This window comes from Brassica napus, chromosome C6 (genome assembly GCF_020379485.1).
Source record: "Brassica napus cultivar Da-Ae chromosome C6, Da-Ae, whole genome shotgun sequence".
NCBI classification, from domain to species: Eukaryota; Viridiplantae; Streptophyta; class Magnoliopsida; order Brassicales; family Brassicaceae; genus Brassica; species Brassica napus.
The window spans coordinates 628709-649905 of NC_063449.1; the positions used below are offsets into that span (position 1 = coordinate 628709).

A 21197-nucleotide genomic window follows, 5' to 3' on the forward strand; every position below is an offset into this window, starting at 1 on the left:
AGAGGAATATCGATTGATACCACTCAAATTACCCTAAGGAGTGAATTACTCTCTCAAATAAGAGGTTCAATTGTAGTACTTAGGGATCGAATCCACAAGGAGCTAGGGAACCTATTAAATCTACATGATTATTAATTCTAAGGTTTTTGTTATTTATTGGTTTAAAAGTAAATAGCAATCCTAAATGAGCAAGTCTATTGCTCGACTAACAAGATGATTGGGGGTGTAACTTATTGGAAAGATATTAGATGCAGGGTTTCTATTCAGGTGTTGGAGATTATAATCCTATAGATGCCTATCAGTTGCTTGCATTATATGTTAGAACTCAACCCCTTAACACAGTGATCAGCAATGGCAATGTTTCACTAGTTAACTAACTAGATCTTGGATCTCAACTGTCGTTTTTTGACCACAAGAAAGTGTCGATCGATGGTCCTATAGGGACATCGATCGATACACCTTTCGCAAGATCGATCGATTGTCAGAAGACAGTATCGATCGATGCTTCTAGTTTAGCCCTAGGCGCAAGTTGATAATGACCACTAGCTTCCTGGTTCAGCGGTAGACTTTTTCCTATCGTCTAGTCTGACAGATTAGATTCAGGACTGGATGGTCAAGGTTGCTTGACTCATGCAGATTCCTAGATTCAATATTCTAGGTAGCTAATCTAGAACAAGCATTAAGATCAATCTATCAATAAATACCACAACATAGCAATCAATAGTTGGGGCTAATCCCTCTAACCTATTTGAACCCTGAATCTAACAAGTGAACTACTCAGACATAGCTAAGCATTTCATGACACAAAATGTAAATGAAAACTGCATAGAATAGAATAGATGAATCAAATGGAGTTCCAATCACAAATCTCTCAACACTACAAGAAAACACCGGGATTCCGACGACCATTCCCGTCGGTATGTCCTCGGAATACCGTTATTCCGAGGACATACCGACGAGAATGGTCGTCGGAAATTTCTCGTAGGAAAGTAAAATTTCCTCGGAATTTCCTTTGAAAATTCCAAGGGAATACCGAGAATTAAAGATTCCGAGGACATTCCGAAGAAACATTTCCTAGGACTGTTCCTCGGTATCTCCTCGGATATTTCCGATGGAACGGTCCTCGGAAACATTCTGAGAGAAAAGAGGTATCGGAATATTCCGACGGGAATATTCCGAGAAACCTTTGCCGTCGGAATATTCCGAGGAAGTGTATCCGTCGGGATATTCTGAGGAGATATGTCCCTCGGAAAATTCCGAGGAAGTTGCGTCGGAATATCGCGAGGGATACACTTCCTCGGAATGTTCCCAAAAATAATTTGTTTTAAAAATTAAAAATTTATTTTTTTAATTGAAATTCGAAAAAATAAAATTAAAATTGAAATAGAAAACATGATAATATTCAAAGTTTTACATACCAAAATAAAACATTCAGAGTTTTTGAAAAAAAAAGAAAGAAACTATGGGAACGGCTCGTTCGGGTACATCCTCTTCATCATCTCCATCATTTGCTCGTTCTGCTTCCTCGTTGCCTCCCATCCCGCCTCTTGATCCGCCATCTTTTGCTCCAACGCAGCTATGCGGTCATCTTTGTCCTTCAACGGGTCCATAAGCACTTCTGGATCAACATAGGGCTGTGGTGCAGAAGGAGGAACTGACCGGGCTCGACGACCCAAACCGACCAAACGTCCCTTCTTCTTTGGAACCGACTGAAATAGAAAATAAACAAATTTAAATAATAGAAAAGATGATAAAATGAAAATAAAGAAATAAATGAATTGAACTTTTTTATAAAGAACATACCGATTCAACGATTTCGTTGATTCGAATCCGGGACAAGTTGGTCGAAGCCGTCGAAGTGGCGTCCAGGTCGGTTTGAAGCTGAGATAGACGGGTCTCTTCGTCTTCCTTCTGAGTTTCGATCAGGCTGAGCACATCCCTCACAACACCATCATCAATCTCCCCGGTGTGCTTGTTGGTATGCGCCGTCTTCATTAGGACGAAATCATCAACCGGCTCGCCATCATTTTCATCCGCCTTGAAAAAAACAAAAGTTAAACAAACATTAGAAATTAGAAGAAATGCATAAAAATTAAAATAAAATACTTAAATAATTAAAAAAAAAGAGAGATTGAACTTACCAAGCGATCCCCAGAGTGGCAATAATCTGGGCACCCAAATTGTGCTTGTACATGCCCTTCCCGCCACGATCGCTCTTTCGGTTGGCGGAGTTGGTCACAGAGGTAGCTTTCGTCTCGTCCTATCCCAATGCACACACAACTCCTCCCAGACCGTGCTGTTAATCGACTTCGGGACCTTTTAATAAAAAAATATAAAATAGTTTAATAAATCCAAAACTAGTTTAATAAATTCAAAAAATTGTTTAATAAATTAAAAAAAACCTGGTTGATGAGCCACTTCTGCTTCCACTCGTAGATCTGCTTCCCATAGTTGTCCATAACTTTATGGACGAAGGCGTCACGGATAAAGTTCGTGTGATCGGGATTCCAGGTGAACTCTTGCTGAAAAAAAAACATAATTTGTAGAAATTTTATATTAAAGATAAAAAATATAAGTAAAAAAATTAGAATACTTACCGCAAACTGACGAAACCACATCTCCTGGTCCTCGGCAGGGAAGTGAGTGAAAGTCGGATATCCTTGCTGAGGTTCGAGTACATCATATTGTTGATCCATGCGCTGATCCCGTTCCCGGATCGGTTGAACCTAATATAAGAAACAAATTATTAATAATGAATCAAATTTTAATGAAAGGAAAAAAAAAGACTTTAAATTACCATGTTTGAAGTCGTCCCTTTGGACACGGAGTGAGATAGGGAAGATGCTCACGACCGGGCTGTTGAACCAACTGGGCAACAGTCATCACTCCCGGAACGACTGGAGGAGCGGGAGGGGGTGCAGCAGTGGGAGGGGGTGCAGCAACGGGAGAGGGTGCAGCAGCGGGAGCAAAAACCGGAGCGGGAAATGAAGAATCCCGACAGTGGCTGAACGACGGCTTCATCTCTAAAGTCGGTTAAATCGACTACAAGGCCAACTGCAACTAAATCTTCTGCTGCATTTAAGTTACCGGATGTGCTTGGTTGTAGTGGGTCTTCCAGCTCAGAACTTCCCTGAACTCGGCCTCTCAGGTTGAGTGAAGTAACAGTGACCCATGGATCATCTCTGTTCCTAACCCGGGGGTACTTGATATAACAGACCTGTAACATTTAAAAAATTATTTAATTTGTAAATAAGTGTTATTAATACACATGATGATGAATCATTATGAATAATTGATATATTTATATTTAATTACCTGATCGGCCTGAGAAGCAAGAATGAAAGGATCATAATATTGCAACTTTCGCCTCGAATGTACTGATGTAACACCAAATGCATCTGTTCTCACACCTCGATCTGGAGTTTTGTCGTACCAATCACAATAAAAAACAGTACAACGCAATCCAACCATGCCCGGATACTTGATTTCCATAATCTCCCGTATGTTTCCGTAGTATACATCATCTCCAGATGCAGAACAAACGCCAGCATCATAAGTCGTACTCGAACGTCTCCTCTTTTGAGTTGTGAATGCATATCCTCGAGTACAAAATCTCGGATATGACTTCACAACATACTCTGGTCCACGCACCATCTCGCGTATCCAATCGTCAAATGTTTCACCTCTGGTCATACCAGCAGACACCTATTAATAGCACATATATATGTTATATCAATATATGTGAATTAATATAAATATGTGATAGATAATATTTTAATTTGTTTAAAGCACTCACATAAGTAAGCATCCATCCAGAAAATTCTCTATGCTTCAGTTCTTCAAGTTCCTCCTCTGTGGTGTATCTATATTCGAACCGCTTTTCTGCCATGAAAATCCTGTACATATGTTGACAATAATATAATTAATTAAGATTTAAATTTCAACTTGTTAAAATAAAAATTTGTAAGCTAATTTATTTACCTTTCATATTAAAGAACATCTTCGCAGTTGGTGACCAAATATGTTTGCAAATGACTGCGCTCCTGCTCAGTAAGTCGATGGTCCTTTTGTTTTCCGCTAAGTCGTCCAACATCTGTGAAGATGTCTGGAACCGTAACATGATATGTTGCCCGTTCGCCTCTATCATCATGCCGAGCAGGTCTTCTGTTTTTGGTCTGCACTTCTGCTGGAAAGTAGAACTCGGCAAAGTTTGAAGTTTCTAAATTTATCATCTGTGCGATTATAGAACCTTCCACCCTACTATAATTTTTCACCAACTTCTTCAAATGGTACATATACCGCTCATACAAATACATCCATCTATACTGCACAGGACCACCAAGTTCCAATTCTCTTGCCAGGTGAATAACAAGATGCTCCATAACATCAAAAAATGATGGAGGAAATATCTTCTCAAGGTTGCACTGAATCACGGCTATGTTAGTCTTCAAATTTTCAATACCTTCAAGAGTCACTGATCTCGTGCATAAATCGCGGAAGAAAGCACTAATCCCTGCAATTGCTTCATGAACATTCCGTGGTAATAGTTCCTTGAAGGCAAACGGAATGAGGCGCTGCATCATTACATGGCAATCGTGACTCTTCAAGCCGATAAACTTTCCTTCCTTTCTGTCGACAATGTTACGCAAATTAGATGCGTAACCGTCTGGAAATTCCACATCGTTTGAAATCCAATCAAAGAACGCATCTTTTACCTCTGCATCAAGTCGGTACATGGGAAAAGGAGCCCTACCATTCTCATCAACATGAAGTTCTGAACGAGCACATATATCGACTAAATCCAGTCTTGACTTCAAATTATCCTTTGTTTTACCTTGAACGTTAAGGATCGTGTTCATGAGATTGTCAAAAAAGTTCTTCTCAATATGCATGACATCTAAATTATGCCTCAGTAGATGATCCTTCCAGTATGGCAGATCCCAGAAAATACTCTTTTTGTGCCAGTTATGTAGTTCTCCAACAGCATCTACCGGATAATGCACATGTCCACCTTAGTCTGGCGTCCTTTCTGCACCTAAATCTCTTAGTTGTGTCGACAAATCTGCCCCACAAATTTCCGGAGGTGGACTGTCAAACACCCTCTTGTTCTTCGTAAACAAATTCCTACTCCTACGATATGGATGATCATGTGGTAGGAATCTCCTGTGACAGTCAAACCAACACGTTTTCCTTCCGTGTTTTAGTTGGAAAGCATCAATGTTATCTTGACAATATGGACATGATAGCCATCCATGCGTTGTCCATCCAGATAACATACCATATGCTAGAAAATCACTTATTGTCCACATAAGTACTGCCCGCATTTGAAAGTTTTCTTTACATGAAACATCGTATGTTTCAGCACCTTGAGCCCATAGTTATTGCAACTCATATATTAGTGGCTTAAGAAACACATCAAGTGATCTCTTAGGATGCTCTGGTCCGGGAACGAGAATTGAGAGAAACAAAAACTCTCGTCGCAAGCACAAGTTTGGCGGTAAGTTGTAAGGTGTAAGAATGACTGGCCATAGAGAATATTGTCTTTCACTCTTGCCAAACGGGCTGAAACCATCAGTACATAATCCAAGGTAGACATTTCTTCTCTCATACGCAAAGTCGGGATATGTTGATTGGAAATGCTTCCACGCTTTTGCATCTGAAGGATGTCTAATCTCATCATTTGTTGAATGCTCCGCATGCCATCTCATTGGTTGCGCTGTGCGTTCAGACTGATACAACCTCTGCAACCTTTCTGTCAAAGGCAAATACCACATCCTTTTAAATGGCACAGGAACTCTTCCACTCGTATCTTTATAACGAGCATTTCCACAAAATTTGCATGTAACCCGCTGTTCATCCGCCCTCCAATAAATCATGCAGTATCGCTGCATACATCTATTACCTGATACGATAAACCAAGACCAGCTACCAGTTTTTGAACCTCGTAGTATGAACCAGGGGCTACATTATCCTCAGATAGAATACCTTTTACAAAATCAGCAATCGCATCCACACAGTCTTCAGCCAAATTATAATATGTTTTAATGTCCATCAGTCTTGTTGCAGATGATAAAGCTGAATGACCATCTCTGCAACCTTCGTACAAGGGTTGCTTTCCAGCATCCAACATATCATAAAATCTCATAGCTTCTGCATTGGGTAAATCTTCCCCTCTAAAACGATTATTTACCATCTGCTCAGTACCTACACCATAATCTACATCCATTCTATATGATTCTTCTAACCTAACCGCAGGCTGAGGTTCCCTAGTACTACCATATTCATAATCAGTTTCTCCATGATGATACCAAATTTTGTAACTTCGTGTAAACCCATTCAAATATAGATGAGTCCAAACATTCCACTCTTTAATAATCTTTCTATTTTTACAATTAGAGCAAGGACATCTTAACATACCTGTTTCTGCTTCCGGTTGTCGTTGAACTAACCCCATGAATTCGGTTATACCTCGTTTGTATTATTCCGTAAGCAATCTCGTGTTCGGATCCAAATGAGGTCGATCGATCCAAGAACGATAATAATTTGAAGAAGACATGCTTTTTTCAATCAAATTCGTGTGTAAATATAGTATGTGAGAGGATGAAGAAATGGAGTGAATGAAAAGGTTGGGGGGTGCGGGTATTTATAGATGAAATGATGCCGACAGTACTGAGGAAATTCCGACGGAATACCGACGGCAACGGCTCTTTCCTCGGAATTTCCTCGGAATTTATAAAATCCCCCAACGGCTCTCTAACGGCTATAATATATCCTTGGATATTCGTCGATGTTTTCTGAGGAATATGATTTCCTCGGTATTTCATCGGTATATTCCGAGGAAATTCCGAGGAAACCCAAATTTTGGGTTTTCTCAGAATTTCCTCGGAAATTCGTCGGAATATTCCGAGGATCTCATTTTCCGTCAGAATGTCCGTCAGAATTACGCTGTTTTCTTGTAGTGCTATGATCTTCTCTCCTAAAACTCTCTTCTGAAAATAAGAAAACACAAAAGGTGGCTGAAAGCTCTCTTGCCTCTAAACACTTAGGAAAGTATGTAATCTATTAGGTTAAAAACTCGTCAGGGGTATTCTTGTAATTTGGTGAAGTCTTGGGTTTAAAGTCGGCTGCAACTAGGTCGCGCATCCGCGTCTCGGCATCGATCGATGGTACATGATGTACATCGATCGATCATAATCTTCAATCGTCGAGGCGTCTCTTCTGTATCGATCGACGACACTGGATGTGCATCGATCTATTGTCTCTCCTTCATATCGACCTCTAATGGTCAGCTCGGATGAAATCTCATTTAAGCTCCTAAATGCTCCATAATCATCACTTTACTCCAAGATACTTCTTAACCTGAAAACATACCTAATAGGATAGAATATATAGTATATAGATAGTAAAATACGTATATACCATGGATGAAAATGGGTCAAATCTATGGTATATCACCGATCGATACACCTTTTGCTCCGTCGATCGATACACCTTTTGCTCCGTCGATCGATTATTCTAAAGGAATATCTATCGACGCTTAGTCAAGCTTTACGCGCTGGTTGAATAATGCTCACTATGCTTACTAGATCAGCTTTCACCTTACTCTTACAATCCTTGCTCAATTTGGACGGATTCAGGGTGAGATTCAAATGTTAACTTGTGCCTACAACTACTAGGTCAAGGTTTTAGCTAGCTGAACTAGAAACATGCATTAATGACAATCCTAATAATGAATATCACAAATTAGTAATCTATAGTTGGGGCTAACCTCTCATAACCTATTTAAACCCTAAACCTAACAATAGAACTACTCAGACATAGCTAAGCAATTCATAACAACAAGGTATAAAAACTACATAGATAGATAATAGATAATAATGGAGTTCCAATCACAAATCTGTTTGGATCTTCTCTCCAACTCTACTAAAATTCTAGAAAACCTTTGATGTGATAATAAGAAAACAAGAAAGCACACTTTGGCAAGCTATAAATATTAGTTTAAAACTCGTCTGGGGCAATCTTGTAATTTGGTGAAGTCTTGGGCTCTAAGTTGGCAGGAACCAAATTACCCTAAGGAGTGAATTACTCTCTCAAATAAGAGGTTTAATTGTAGTACTTAGAGATCGAATCCACAAGGATCTAAGGAACCTAATAAATCTAATAAGAGTGATTAAGCTAGTTTGATTATGTTTAAATGTAAATAGCAGGTTGTGAGGAAGGCAGTTGCTCGATTGGCTTGATTGGGTTTTTGGTACTTGAATGAAATAGCTAGACTTCGGTTTTCTATTCAGGTAATTAGGATTATAATCCTACAGATACCTAACAGTTGTATGCATGATATTATAGAGCTCAAACGCTTATTGACAAACCGATCGGCGTTCGCTTTCTAGGTTTGTCTATTGACCTGATCTAAGTGTCGATCGATGATTCTAGAGGAATATCGATCGATACACCTTTTGCTCCGTCGATCGATTATTCTATAGGAATATCGATCGATGCTCTCTTAGTCAAGCTTTACCCGGGGGTTGAATAATGCTCACTAGGCTTACTAGATCAGCTTTCGCCTTACTCTAATAATCCTAGCCTAATTAGTACGGATTCAGAGTGTTAACATGTGCCTACAACTCCTAGGTCAAGGTTATAGCCAGCTAAACTAGAAACATGCATTAATGACAATCCTAATGATGAATATCATAACTTAGCAATCTATAGTTGGGGCTAATCCCTCATAACTTATTTAAACCCTCATAGCTAAGCAATTCATAACAACAAGGTATAAAAACTGCATAGATAGATAATAGATAATAATGGAGTTCCAATCGCAAATCTCTTTGGATCTTCTCTCCAACTCTACTAAAATCCTAGAAAACCTTTGCTGTGAAAATAAGAAAACAAAAAGCAGACTTTGCCTAAAACACTTTGGCAAGCTATAAATATTAGGTTAAGAACTCGTCTGGGGCAATCTTGTAATTTGGTGAAGTCTTGGTCTCTAAGTTGGCAGGAACCAAACGGGCTTCTGCGCGCTTAGCCCTCGATCGATGTCACAAGGTGTGCATCGATTGATTATTATCTCTAAATGTCGACCATTGATCTTGCTCGACGGTCAGCTCGGTTGCTCTCTCCAATTATGTCCAAAATGCTCAAAATCATCACTTTCTTCCAAATCACTCATTATCCTATAAATATACTAAATAGATTCTAAAACATCGTAATTAGTTATTTAACCCCTTAACACAGTGATCAGCAATGGCAATGTTTCACTAGTTTACTAACTAGATCTTGGATCTCAACTGTCGTTTTTTGACCACAAGAAAGTGTCGATCGATGGTCCTATAGGGACATCGATCGATACACCTTTCGCAAGATCGATCGATTGTCAGAAGACAGTATCGATCGATGCTTCTAGTTTAGCCCTAGGCGCAAGTTGATAATGACCACTAGCTTCCTGGTTCAGCGGTAGACTTTTTCCTATCGTCTAGTCTGACAGATTAGATTCAGGACTGGATGGTCAAGGTTGCTTGACTCATGCAGATTCCTAGATTCAATATTCTAGGTAGCTAATCTAGAACAAGCATTAAGATCAATCTATCAATAAATACCACAACATAGCAATCAATAGTTGGGGCTAATCCCTCTAACCTATTTGAACCCTGAATCTAACAAGTGAACTACTCAGACATAGCTAAGCATTTCATGACACAAAATGTAAATGAAAACTGCATAGAATAGAATAGATGAATCAAATGGAGTTCCAATCACAAATCTCTCAACACTACAAGAAAATACCGGGATTCCGACGACCATTCTCGTCGGTATGTCCTCGGAATACCGTTATTCCGAGGACATACCGACGAGAATGGTCGTCGGAAATTTCTCGTCGGAAAGTAAAATTTCCTCGGAATTTCCTTTGAAAATTCCAAGGGAATACCGAGAATTAAAGATTCCGAGGACATTCCGAAGACACATTTCCTAGGACTGTTCCTCGGTATCTCCTCGGATATTTCCGATGGAACGGTCCTCGGAAACATTCTGAGAGAAAAGAGGTATCGGAATATTCCGACGGGAATATTCCGAGAAACCTTTGCCGTCGGAATATTCCGAGGAAGTGTATCCGTCGGGATATTCTGAGGAGATATGTCCCTCGGAAAATTCCGAGGAAGTTGCGTCGGAATATCGCGAGGGATACACTTCCTCGGAATGTTCCCAAAAATAATTTTGTTTTAAAAATTAAAAATTTATTTTTTTAATTGAAATTCGAAAAAATAAAATTAAAATTGAAATAGAAAACATGATAATATTCAAAGTTTTACATACCAAAATAAAACATTCAGAGTTTTTGAAAAAAAAAGAAAGAAACTATGGGAACGGCTCGTTCGGGTACATCCTCTTCATCATCTCCATCATTTGCTCGTTCTGCTTCCTCGTTGCCTCCCATCCCGCCTCTTGATCCGCCATCTTTTGCTCCAACGCAGCTATGCGGTCATCTTTGTCCTTCAACGGGTCCATAAGCACTTCTGGATCAACATAGGGCTGTGGTGCAGAAGGAGGAACTGACCGGGCTCGACGACCCAAACCGACCAAACGTCCCTTCTTCTTTGGAACCGACTGAAATAGAAAATAAACAATTTTAAATAATAGAAAAGATGATAAATGAAAATAAAGAAATAAATGAATTGAACCTTTTTATAAAGAACATACCGATTCAACGATTTCGTTGATTCGAATCCGGGACAAGTTGGTCGAAGCCGTCGAAGTGGCGTCCAGGTCGGTTTGAAGCTGAGATAGGCGGGTCTCTTCGTCTTCCTTCTGAGTTTCGATCAGGCTGAGCACATCCCTCACAACACCATCATCAATCTCCCCGGTGTGCTTGTTGGTATGCGCCGTCTTCATTAGGACGAAATCATCAACCGGCTCGCCAACATTTTCATCTGCCTTGAAAAAAACAAAAGTTAAACAAACATTAGAAATTAGAAGAAATGCATAAAAATTAAAATAAAATACTTAAATAATTAAAAAAAAAGAGAGATTGAACTTACCAAGCGATCCCAGAGTGGCAATAATCTGGGCACCCAAATTGTGCTTGTACATGCCCTTCCCGCCACGATCGCTCTTTCGGTTGGCGGAGTTGGTCACAGAGGTAGCTTTCGTCTCGTCCTTATCCCAATGCACACACAACTCCTCCCAGACCGTGCTGTTAATCGACTTCGGGACCTTTTAATAAAAAAATATAAAATAGTTTAATAAATCCAAAACTAGTTTAATAAATTCAAAAAATTGTTTAATAAATTAAAAAAAACCTGGTTGATGAGCCACTTCTGCTTCCACTCGTAGATCTGCTTCCCATAGTTGTCCATAACTTTATGGACGAAGGCGTCACGGATAAAGTTCGTGTGATCGGGATTCCAGGTGAACTCTTGCTAAAAAAAAACATAATTTGTAGAAATTTTATATTAAAGATAAAAAATATATGTAAAAAAATTAGAATACTTACCGCAAACTGACGAAACCACATCTCCTGGTCCTCGGCAGGGAAGTGAGTGAAAGTCGGATATCCTTGCTGAGGTTCGAGTACATCATATTGTTGATCCATGCGCTGATCCCGTTCCCGGATCGGTTGAACCTAATATAAGAAACAAATTATTAATAATGAATCAAATTTTAATGAAAGGAAAAAAAAAAGACTTTAAATTACCATGTTTGAAGTCGTCCCTTTGGACACGGAGTGAGATAGGGAAGATGCTCACGACCGGGCTGTTGAACCAACTGGGCAACAGTCATCACTCCCGGAACGACTGGAGGAGCGGGAGGGGGTGCAGCAGTGGGAGGGGGTGCAGCAACGGGAGAGGGTGCAGCAGCGGGAGCAAAAACCGGAGCGGGAAATGAAGAATCCCGACAGTGGCTGAACGACGGCTTCATCTCCAAAGTCGGTTAAATCGACTACAAGGCCAACTGCAACTAAATCTTCTGCTGCATTTAAGTTACCGGATGTGCTTGGTTGTAGTGGGTCTTCCAGCTCAGAACTTCCCTGAACTCGGCCTCTCAGGTTGAGTGAAGTAACAGTGACCCATGGATCATCTCTGTTCCTAACCCGGGGGTACTTGATATAACAGACCTGTAACATTTAAAAAATTATTTAATTTGTAAATAAGTGTTATTAATACACATGATGATGAATCATTATGAATAATTGATATATTTATATTTAATTACCTGATCGGCCTGAGAAGCAAGAATGAAAGGATCATAATATTGCAACTTTCGCCTCGAATGTACTGATGTAACACCAAATGCATCTGTTCTCACACCTCGATCTGGAGTTTTGTCGTACCAATCACAATAAAAAACAGTACAACGCAATCCAACCATGCCCGGATACTTGATTTCCATAATCTCCCGTATGTTTCCGTAGTATACATCATCTCCAGATGCAGAACAAACGCCAGCATCATAAGTCGTACTCGAACGTCTCCTCTTTTGAGTTGTGAATGCATATCCTCGAGTACAAAATCTCGGATATGACTTCACAACATACTCTGGTCCACGCACCATCTCGCGTATCCAATCGTCAAATGTTTCACCTCTGGTCATACCAGCAGACACCTATTAATAGCACATATATATGTTATATCAATATATGTGAATTAATATAAATATGTGATAGATAATATTTTAATTTGTTTAAAGCACTCACATAAGTAAGCATCCATCCAGAAAATTCTCTATGCTTCAGTTCTTCAAGTTCCTCCTCTGTGGCGTATCTATATTCGAACCGCTTTTCTGCCATGAAAATTCTGTACATATGTTGACAATAATATAATTAATTAAGATTTAAATTTCAACTTGTTAAAATAAAAATTTGTAAGCTAATTTATTTACCTTTCATATTAAAGAACATCTTCGCAGTTGGTGACCAAATATGTTTGCAAATGACTGCGCTCCTGCTCAGTAAGTCGACGGTCCTTTTGTTTTCCGCTAAGTCATCCAACATCTGTGAAGATGTCTGGAACCGTAACATGATATGTTGCCCGTTCGCCTCTATCATCATGCCGAGCAGGTCTTCTGTTTTTGGTCTGCACTTCTGCTGGAAAGTAGAACTCGGCAAAGTTTGAAGTTTCTAAATTTATCATCTGTGCGATTATAGAACCTTCCACCCTACTATAATTTTTCACCATCTTCTTCAAATGGTACATATACCGCTCATACAAATACATCCATCTATACTGCACAGGACCACCAAGTTCCAATTCTCTTGCCAGGTGAATAACAAGATGCTCCATAACATCAAAAAATGATGGAGGAAATATCTTCTCAAGGTTGCACTGAATCACGGCTATGTTAGTCTTCAAATTTTCAATACCTTCAAGAGTCACTGATCTCGTGCATAAATCGCGGAAGAAAGCACTAATCCCTGCAATTGCTTCATGAACATTCCGTGGTAATAGTTCCTTGAAGGCAAACGGAATGAGGCGCTGCATCATTACATGGCCGATAAAATTTCCTTCCTTTCTGTCGACAATGTTACGCAAATTAGATGCGTAACCGTCTGGAAATTCCACATCGTTTGAAATCCAATCAAAGAACGCATCTTTTACCTCTGCATCAAGTCGGTACATGGGAAAAGGAGCCCTACCATTCTCATCAACATGAAGTTCTGAACGAGCACATATATCGACTAAATCCAGTCTTGACTTCAAATTATCCTTTGTTTTACCTTGAACGTTAAGGATCGTGTTCATGAGATTGTCAAAAAAGTTCTTCTCAATATGCATGACATCTAAATTATGCCTCAGTAGATGATCCTTCCAGTATGGCAGATCCCAGAAAATACTCTTTTTGTGCCAGTTATGTAGTTCTCCAACAGCATCTACCGGATAATGCACATGTCCACCTTAGTCTGGCGTCCTTTCTGCACCTAAATCTCTTAGTTGTGTCGACAAATCTGCCCCACAAATTTCCGGAGGTGGACTGTCAAACACCCTCTTGTTCTTCGTAAACAAATTCCTACTCCTACGATATGGATGATCATGTGGTAGGAATCTCCTGTGACAGTCAAACCAACACGTTTTCCTTCCGTGTTTTAGTTGGAAAGCATCAATGTTATCTTGACAATATGGACATGATAGCCATCCATGCGTTGTCCATCCAGATAACATACCATATGCTAGAAAATCACTTATTGTCCACATAAGTACTGCCCGCATTTGAAAGTTTTCTTTACATGAAACATTGTATGTTTCAGCACCTTGAGCCCATAGTTATTGCAACTCATATATTAGTGGCTTAAGAAACACATCAAGTGATCTCTTAGGATGCTCTGGTCCGGGAACGAGAATTGAGAGAAACAAAAACTCTCGTCGCAAGCACAAGTTTGGCGGTAAGTTGTATGGTGTAAGAATGACTGGCCATAGAGAATATTGTCTTTCACTCTTGCCAAACGGGCTGAAACCATCAGTACATAATCCAAGGTAGACATTTCTTCTCTCATACGCAAAGTCGGGATATGTTGATTGGAAATGCTTCCACGCTTTTGCATCTGAAGGATGTCTAATCTCATCATTTGTTGAATGCTCTGCATGCCATCTCATTGGTTGCGCTGTGCGTTCAGACTGATACAACCTCTGCAACCTTTCTGTCAAAGGCAAATACCACATCCTTTTAAATGGCACAGGAACTCTTCCACTCGTATCTTTATAACGAGCATTTCCACAAAATTTGCATGTAACCCGCTGTTCATCCGCCCTCCAATAAATCATGCAGTATCGCTGCATACATCTATTACCTGATACGATAAACCAAGACCAGCTACCAGTTTTTGAACCTCGTAGTATGAACCAGGGGCTACATTATCCTCAGATAGAATACCTTTTACAAAATCAGCAATCGCATCCACACAGTCTTCAGCCAAATTATAATATGTTTTAATGTCCATCAGTCTTGTTGCAGATGATAAAGCTGAATGACCATCTCTGCAACCTTCGTACAAGGGTTGCTTTCCAGCATCCAACATATCATAAAATCTCATAGCTTCTGCATTGGGTAAATCTTCCCCTCTAAAACGATTATTTACCATCTGCTCAGTACCTACACCATAATCTACATCCATTCTATATGATTCTTCTAACCTAACCGCAGGCTGAGGTTCGCTAGTACTACCATATTCATAATCAGTTTCTCCATGATGATACCAAATTTTGTAACTTCGTGTAAACCCATTCAAATATAGATGAGTCCAAACATTCCACTCTTTAATAATCTTTCTATTTTTACAATTAGAGCAAGGACATCTTAACATACCTGTTTCTGCTTCCGGTTGTCGTTGAACTAACCCCATGAATTCGGTTATACCTCGTTTGTATTCTTCCGTAAGCAATCTCGTGTTCGGATCCAAATGAGGTCGATCGATCCAAGAACGATAATAATTTGAAGAAGACATGCTTTTTTCAATCAAATTAGTGTGTAAATATAGTATGTGAGAGGATGAAGAAATGGAGTGAATGAAAAGGTTGGGGGGTGCGGGTATTTATAGATGAAATGATGCCGACAGTACCGAGGAAATTCCGACGGAATACCGACGGCAACGGCTCTTTCCTCGGAATTTCCTCGGAATTTATAAAATCCCCCAACGGCTCTCTAACGGCTATAATATATCCTTGGATATTCGTCGATGTTTTCTGAGGAATATGATTTCCTCGGTATTTCATCGGTATATTCCGAGGAAATTCCGAGGAAACCCAAATTTTGGGTTTTCTCAGAATTTCCTCGGAAATTCGTCGGAATATTCCGAGGATCTCATTTTCCGTCAGAATGTCCGTCAGAATTACGCTGTTTTCTTGTAGTGCTATGATCTTCTCTCCTAAAACTCTCTTCTGAAAATAAGAAAACACAAAAGGTGGCTGAAAGCTCTCTTGCCTCTAAACACTTAGGAAAGTATGTAATCTTTTAGGTTAAAAACTCGTCAGGGGTATTCTTGTAATTTGGTGAAGTCTTGGGTTTAAAGTCGGCTGCAACTAGGTCGCGCATCCGCGTCTCGGCATCGATCGATGGTACATGATGTACATCGATCGATCATAATCTTCAATCGTCGAGGCGTCTCTTCTGTATCGATCGACGACACTGGATGTGCATCGATCTATTGTCTCTCCTTCATATCGACCTCTAATGGTCAGCTCGGATGAAATCTCATTTAAGCTCCTAAATGCTCCATAATCATCACTTTACTCCAAGATACTTCTTAACCTGAAAACATACCTAATAGGATAGAATATATAGTATATAGATAGTAAAATACGTATATACCATGGATGAAAATGGGTCAAATCTATGGTATATCACCGATCGATACACCTTTTGCTCCGTCGATCGATTATTCTAAAGGAATATCTATCGACGCTTAGTCAAGCTTTACGCGCTGGTTGAATAATGCTCACTATGCTTACTAGATCAGCTTTCACCTTACTCTTACAATCCTTGCTCAATTTGGACGGATTCAGGGTGAGATTCAAATGTTAACTTGTGCCTACAACTACTAGGTCAAGGTTTTAGCTAGCTGAACTAGAAACATGCATTAATGACAATCCTAATAATGAATATCACAAATTAGTAATCGATAGTTGGGGCTAACCTCTCATAACCTATTTAAACCCTAAACCTAACAATAGAACTACTCAGACATAGCTAAGCAATTCATAACAACAAGGTATAAAAACTACATAGATAGATAATAGATAATAATGGAGTTCCAATCACAAATCTGTTTGGATCTTCTCTCCAACTCTACTAAAATTCTAGAAAACCTTTGATGTGATAATAAGAAAACAAGAAAGCACACTTTGGCAAGCTATAAATATTAGTTTAAAACTCGTCTGGGGCAATCTTGTAATTTGGTGAAGTCTTGGGCTCTAAGTTGGCAGGAACCAAATTACCCTAAGGAGTGAATTACTCTCTCAAATAAGAGGTTTAATTGTAGTACTTAGAGATCGAATCCACAAGGATCTAGGGAACCTAATAAATCTAATAAGAGTGATTAAGCTAGTTTGATTATGTTTAAATGTAAATAGCAGGTTGTGAGGAAGGCAGTTGCTCGATTGGCTTGATTGGGTTTTTGGTACTTGAATGAAATAGCTAGACTTCGGGTTTCTATTCAGGTAATTAGGATTATAATCCTACAGATACCTAACAGTTGTATGCATGATATTATAGAGCTCAAACGCTTATTGACAAACCGATCGGCGTTCGCTTTCTAGGTTTGTCTATTGACCAGATCTAAGTGTCGATCGATGATTCTAGAGGAATATCGATCGATACACCTTTTGCTCCGTCGATCGATTATTCTATAGGAATATCGATCGATGCTCTCTTAGTCAAGCTTTACCCGGGGGTTGAATAATGCTCACTAGGCTTACTAGATCAGCTTTCGCCTTACTCTAATAATCCTAGCCTAATTAGTACGGATTCAGAGTGTTAACATGTGCCTACAACTCCTAGGTCAAGGTTATAGCCAGCTAAACTAGAAACATGCATTAATGACAATCCTAATGATGAATATCATAACTTAGCAATCTATAGTTGGGGCTAATCCCTCATAACTTATTTAAACCCTCATAGCTAAGCAATTCATAACAACAAGGTATAAAAACTGCATAGATAGATAATAGATAATAATGGAGTTCCAATCGCAAATCTCTTTGGATCTTCTCTCCAACTCTACTAAAATCCTAGAAAACCTTTGCTGTGAAAATAAGAAAACAAAAAGCAGACTTTGCCTAAAACACTTTGGCAAGCTATAAATATTAGGTTAAGAACTCGTCTGGGGCAATCTTGTAATTTGGTGAGGTCTTGGTCTCTAAGTTGGCAGGAACCAAACGGGCTTCTGCGCGCTTAGCCCTCGATCGATGTCACAAGGTGTGCATCGATCGATTATTATCTCTAAATGTCGACCATTGATCTTGCTCGACGGTCAGCTCGGATGCTCTCTCCAATTTTGTCCAAAATGCTCAAAATCATCACTTTCTTCCAAATCACTCATTATCCTATAAATATACTAAATAGATTCTAAAACATCGTAATTAGTTATTTAAACACTTATAAACCATGGCTAAAAGTGGGTAAAATCCTAATCAACGAGTAATTCTCTCAAAGTCAGTGTTCTAGGTTGATTATGTTTAAATTTGATCTCACTCAAATTACCCTAAAGAGTGAATTACTCTCTCAAATATGAGGTTTAATTATAGTAATTAGGGATCGAATCCACAAAGATCTAGGGAACCTAATAAATCTAATAAGAGTGATTAAGCTAGGTTGATTATGTTTAAACGTAAATAGCAGGTTGTGAGGAATGCAGTTGCTCGATTGGTTTGATTGGGTTTTTGGTACTTAAATGAAATAGCTAGACTTAGGGTTTCTATTCAAGTAATCATGATTATAATCCTACAGATGCCTAACAGTTGTATGCATGATATTATAGAGCTCAAACGCTTATGAACAAAACGATCGGCGTTCGCTTTCTAGGTTTGTCTATTGACCAGATCTAAGTGCCGTTCTAGAGGAATATCGATCGATACACTTTTTGCTCTGTCGATCGATTATTCTATAGGAATATCGATCAATGCTCTCTTAGTCAAGGTTTACGCGCGGGTTGAATAATGCTCACTAGGCTTACTAGATTAGCATTTGCCTTACTCTAACAATCCTAGCTCAATTAGGACGGATTCAGGGTGAGATTCAAGTGTTAACTTGCGCCTACAACTCCTAGGTCAAGGTTCTAGCTAGCTAAACTACAAACATGCATTAATGACAATCCTAATGATGAGTATCACAATTTAACAATCTATAGTTGGGGCTAATCCATGATAACCTATTTAAACCCTAAACCTAACAACAGGAGTACTCAGACATAGCTAAGCAATTCCTAACAACAAGGTATAAAAACTACATAGATAGATAATAGATAATAATGTAGTTCCAATCACAAAACTCTTTGGATCTTCTCTCCAACTCTACTAAAATCCTAGAAAACCTTTGCTGTGAAAATAAAAACAAGAAGCACACTTTGCCTAAAACACTTTGGCATGCTATAAATATTAGGTTAAAACTCGCCAGGGGCAATTTTGTAATTTGGTAAAATTTTGGGCTCTAAGTCGGCTGGAACCAAACGGGTTTATGTGCGCTTCACTGTCGATCGATGTCACAAGGTGTGCATCGATCGATTATTTATCTCTAAATGTCGACCACTGGTCTTGCTCGATGGTCAGCTCGGATTCTCTCTCTAATTATCTCCAAAATACTCCAAAATCATCTTTTTTTTTCCAAATCACTTCTAATCCTATAAATATACTAAATAAACTCTAAAACATAGTTATTGGTTATTAAAACACTTATAAACCATGGTAAAAGTGGATAAAATCTATGGCTTATCACCTGGTCGCCAGATTATGGATGGGATTCCGTATCGCAACGAGATGTCGAGAAGATTAACGTTTTGTTCTGTTAAGTCGAACTGGGAGAAGGGTGCTACGGGGAGTTCATCCTTGATTCCGATTCTCGATTCGAAATAAAAGCAAAAGACGGCCTCAGTCGTTAAGGATTCTCCCGTTTCTCTGAGTTCACACTCGGTTTTTCAGGCAGGCTCGATTGATCCAAAGCGAAAACGACGTCGATCTACGAAGGCTGTTACGTCAAAGCCAGATCGATCCATCCTTGGAGCTTATGGCAACTGGATGAAATTTGTTCATGAAAGTGATGGTCCTTTGTCTGCAAACCGGGAGAGCCTTGTTCATCTTGCTCATTGTACGAGGCCTTGAGGTTGCCACATTTTGGCACTGACTACTCTGGACGAAGAAAAGGCTTATGGCAAGATAGATGTTGCGAACTCGAAAGTTCATATATATCTTTATAGATCTTTGTTTGATTCGTTCTTTAGCGTAATTGAAATATTTTATATTTTCCTATAAAAATCCATGCATAATTCTCTAAAAATATGAAAATGAGTTTTTATACAAAAAAAAAACATACAAACAGGAAAATGATCAAAAAAAATCATTGAGGAAATAAATGATCTTTATACTCTAACTGTATAAATATAGCAATATAAATAATTATTCAAATAAATAATAAAAAAAAATATTATTTTCAAATAACATATTTTTAATTCGAATTTTTTTCTCAAACCTTTTTCAAAATTTTATTTTGAAGTCTGAAACAAATTTTAAAAGTTTATTGTAAATATTATTATTATTTTTTTTAAATCCTTAAGTGCACCCTCAAATTAAATTCTTACATTTAGATTAATTAGCCAAAAAAAAAATATAAATATATATTTACATAAGCCAAAAAAAAATATAAATATATATTTACATATTTAATGAAATATTTAGGTTATTTTGACTTGTTATAGTTATGTCAAAAATAATAATATCACACTAGTGAATTTGTCAAAATCAAACATGTATTCGTTTTGCCAACTTTCTCTATAATTACTTCACATTTTTTTAAGTACAACAACAATTATAGACATAAACCACCCAAGACTAAGAGGGTAGGTAAACTAGTATTTAATAGTATCTAATCATTATTTAGTTAAAAACAATTATGAAAAGTAAAAAGAGAAAGAAAGAAAGATTTTTGACGAGAACTTCAACAAAACAATTAAGATGTTTTTGTTACATGTGTTAGTTTTATTTGTTGAATCTCTTTTAATAGCTAAACATAATTACTTATTAAATTATATTAAAATTGTAATTATTTGCATTTTGAGATATTTTAAGTGACATAATCATGAATGAAAGTAGAACTGGACAAAATATTCGGAAATATTGAACCAATTGTTATTTTTGATTCGAACAAAAAAAATTGGATATCCGAAAAAAAAAATTAATACACAATATCAAGTAAAAAACAAAACAAATCATAATATTTTTAGGAATAGATACCCGAAAGCATATATACATATATTTATGTACATGTTACACAAATATTATCTTGAATATAAGTTTTATAGTGTTTTTATTTAATAAATTCACATGAGTGATATAATGTAGTAATTTATAAGGTTGGTTAACAATCTCTCAATCTCTATTGAATAAGACTCCCTGTCGGATGACAATAAAACTTGCAAATCGAGAGGAATGGTATAGGGCCACAGAGGGATGGCGACTAGAATGTTCCAATAGCTTTTAACCATTGTAATTTGTCATTTGCAA

The 21197-nt window shown here is 38.2% G+C and overlaps 2 protein-coding genes across 2 annotated transcripts; both read right to left on the reverse strand.

Annotated features, from left to right (window-relative positions):
- Positions 1-1373: 1373 nt before the first annotated feature.
- Positions 1374-4000, reverse strand: LOC125589050. The gene is made up of 2 exons (XM_048761214.1): positions 1804-4000; positions 1374-1709 (listed from the first exon to the last, which is right to left on the reverse strand). The coding sequence occupies exons 1-2, from the start codon at positions 1993-1995 to the stop codon at positions 1461-1463; spliced, it is 441 nt and encodes a 146-aa protein (XP_048617171.1). The 5' UTR covers positions 1996-4000; the 3' UTR covers positions 1374-1460.
- A 2652-nt stretch (positions 4001-6652) lies between these two features.
- LOC125589051 lies at positions 6653-12587 on the reverse strand. The gene is made up of 2 exons (XM_048761215.1): positions 10699-12587; positions 6653-10605 (listed from the first exon to the last, which is right to left on the reverse strand). Exons 1-2 carry the CDS (start codon positions 10888-10890, stop codon positions 10357-10359), a joined length of 441 nt encoding a protein of 146 aa, XP_048617172.1. The 5' UTR covers positions 10891-12587; the 3' UTR covers positions 6653-10356.
- Between the last annotated feature and the right edge of the window lie 8610 nt (positions 12588-21197).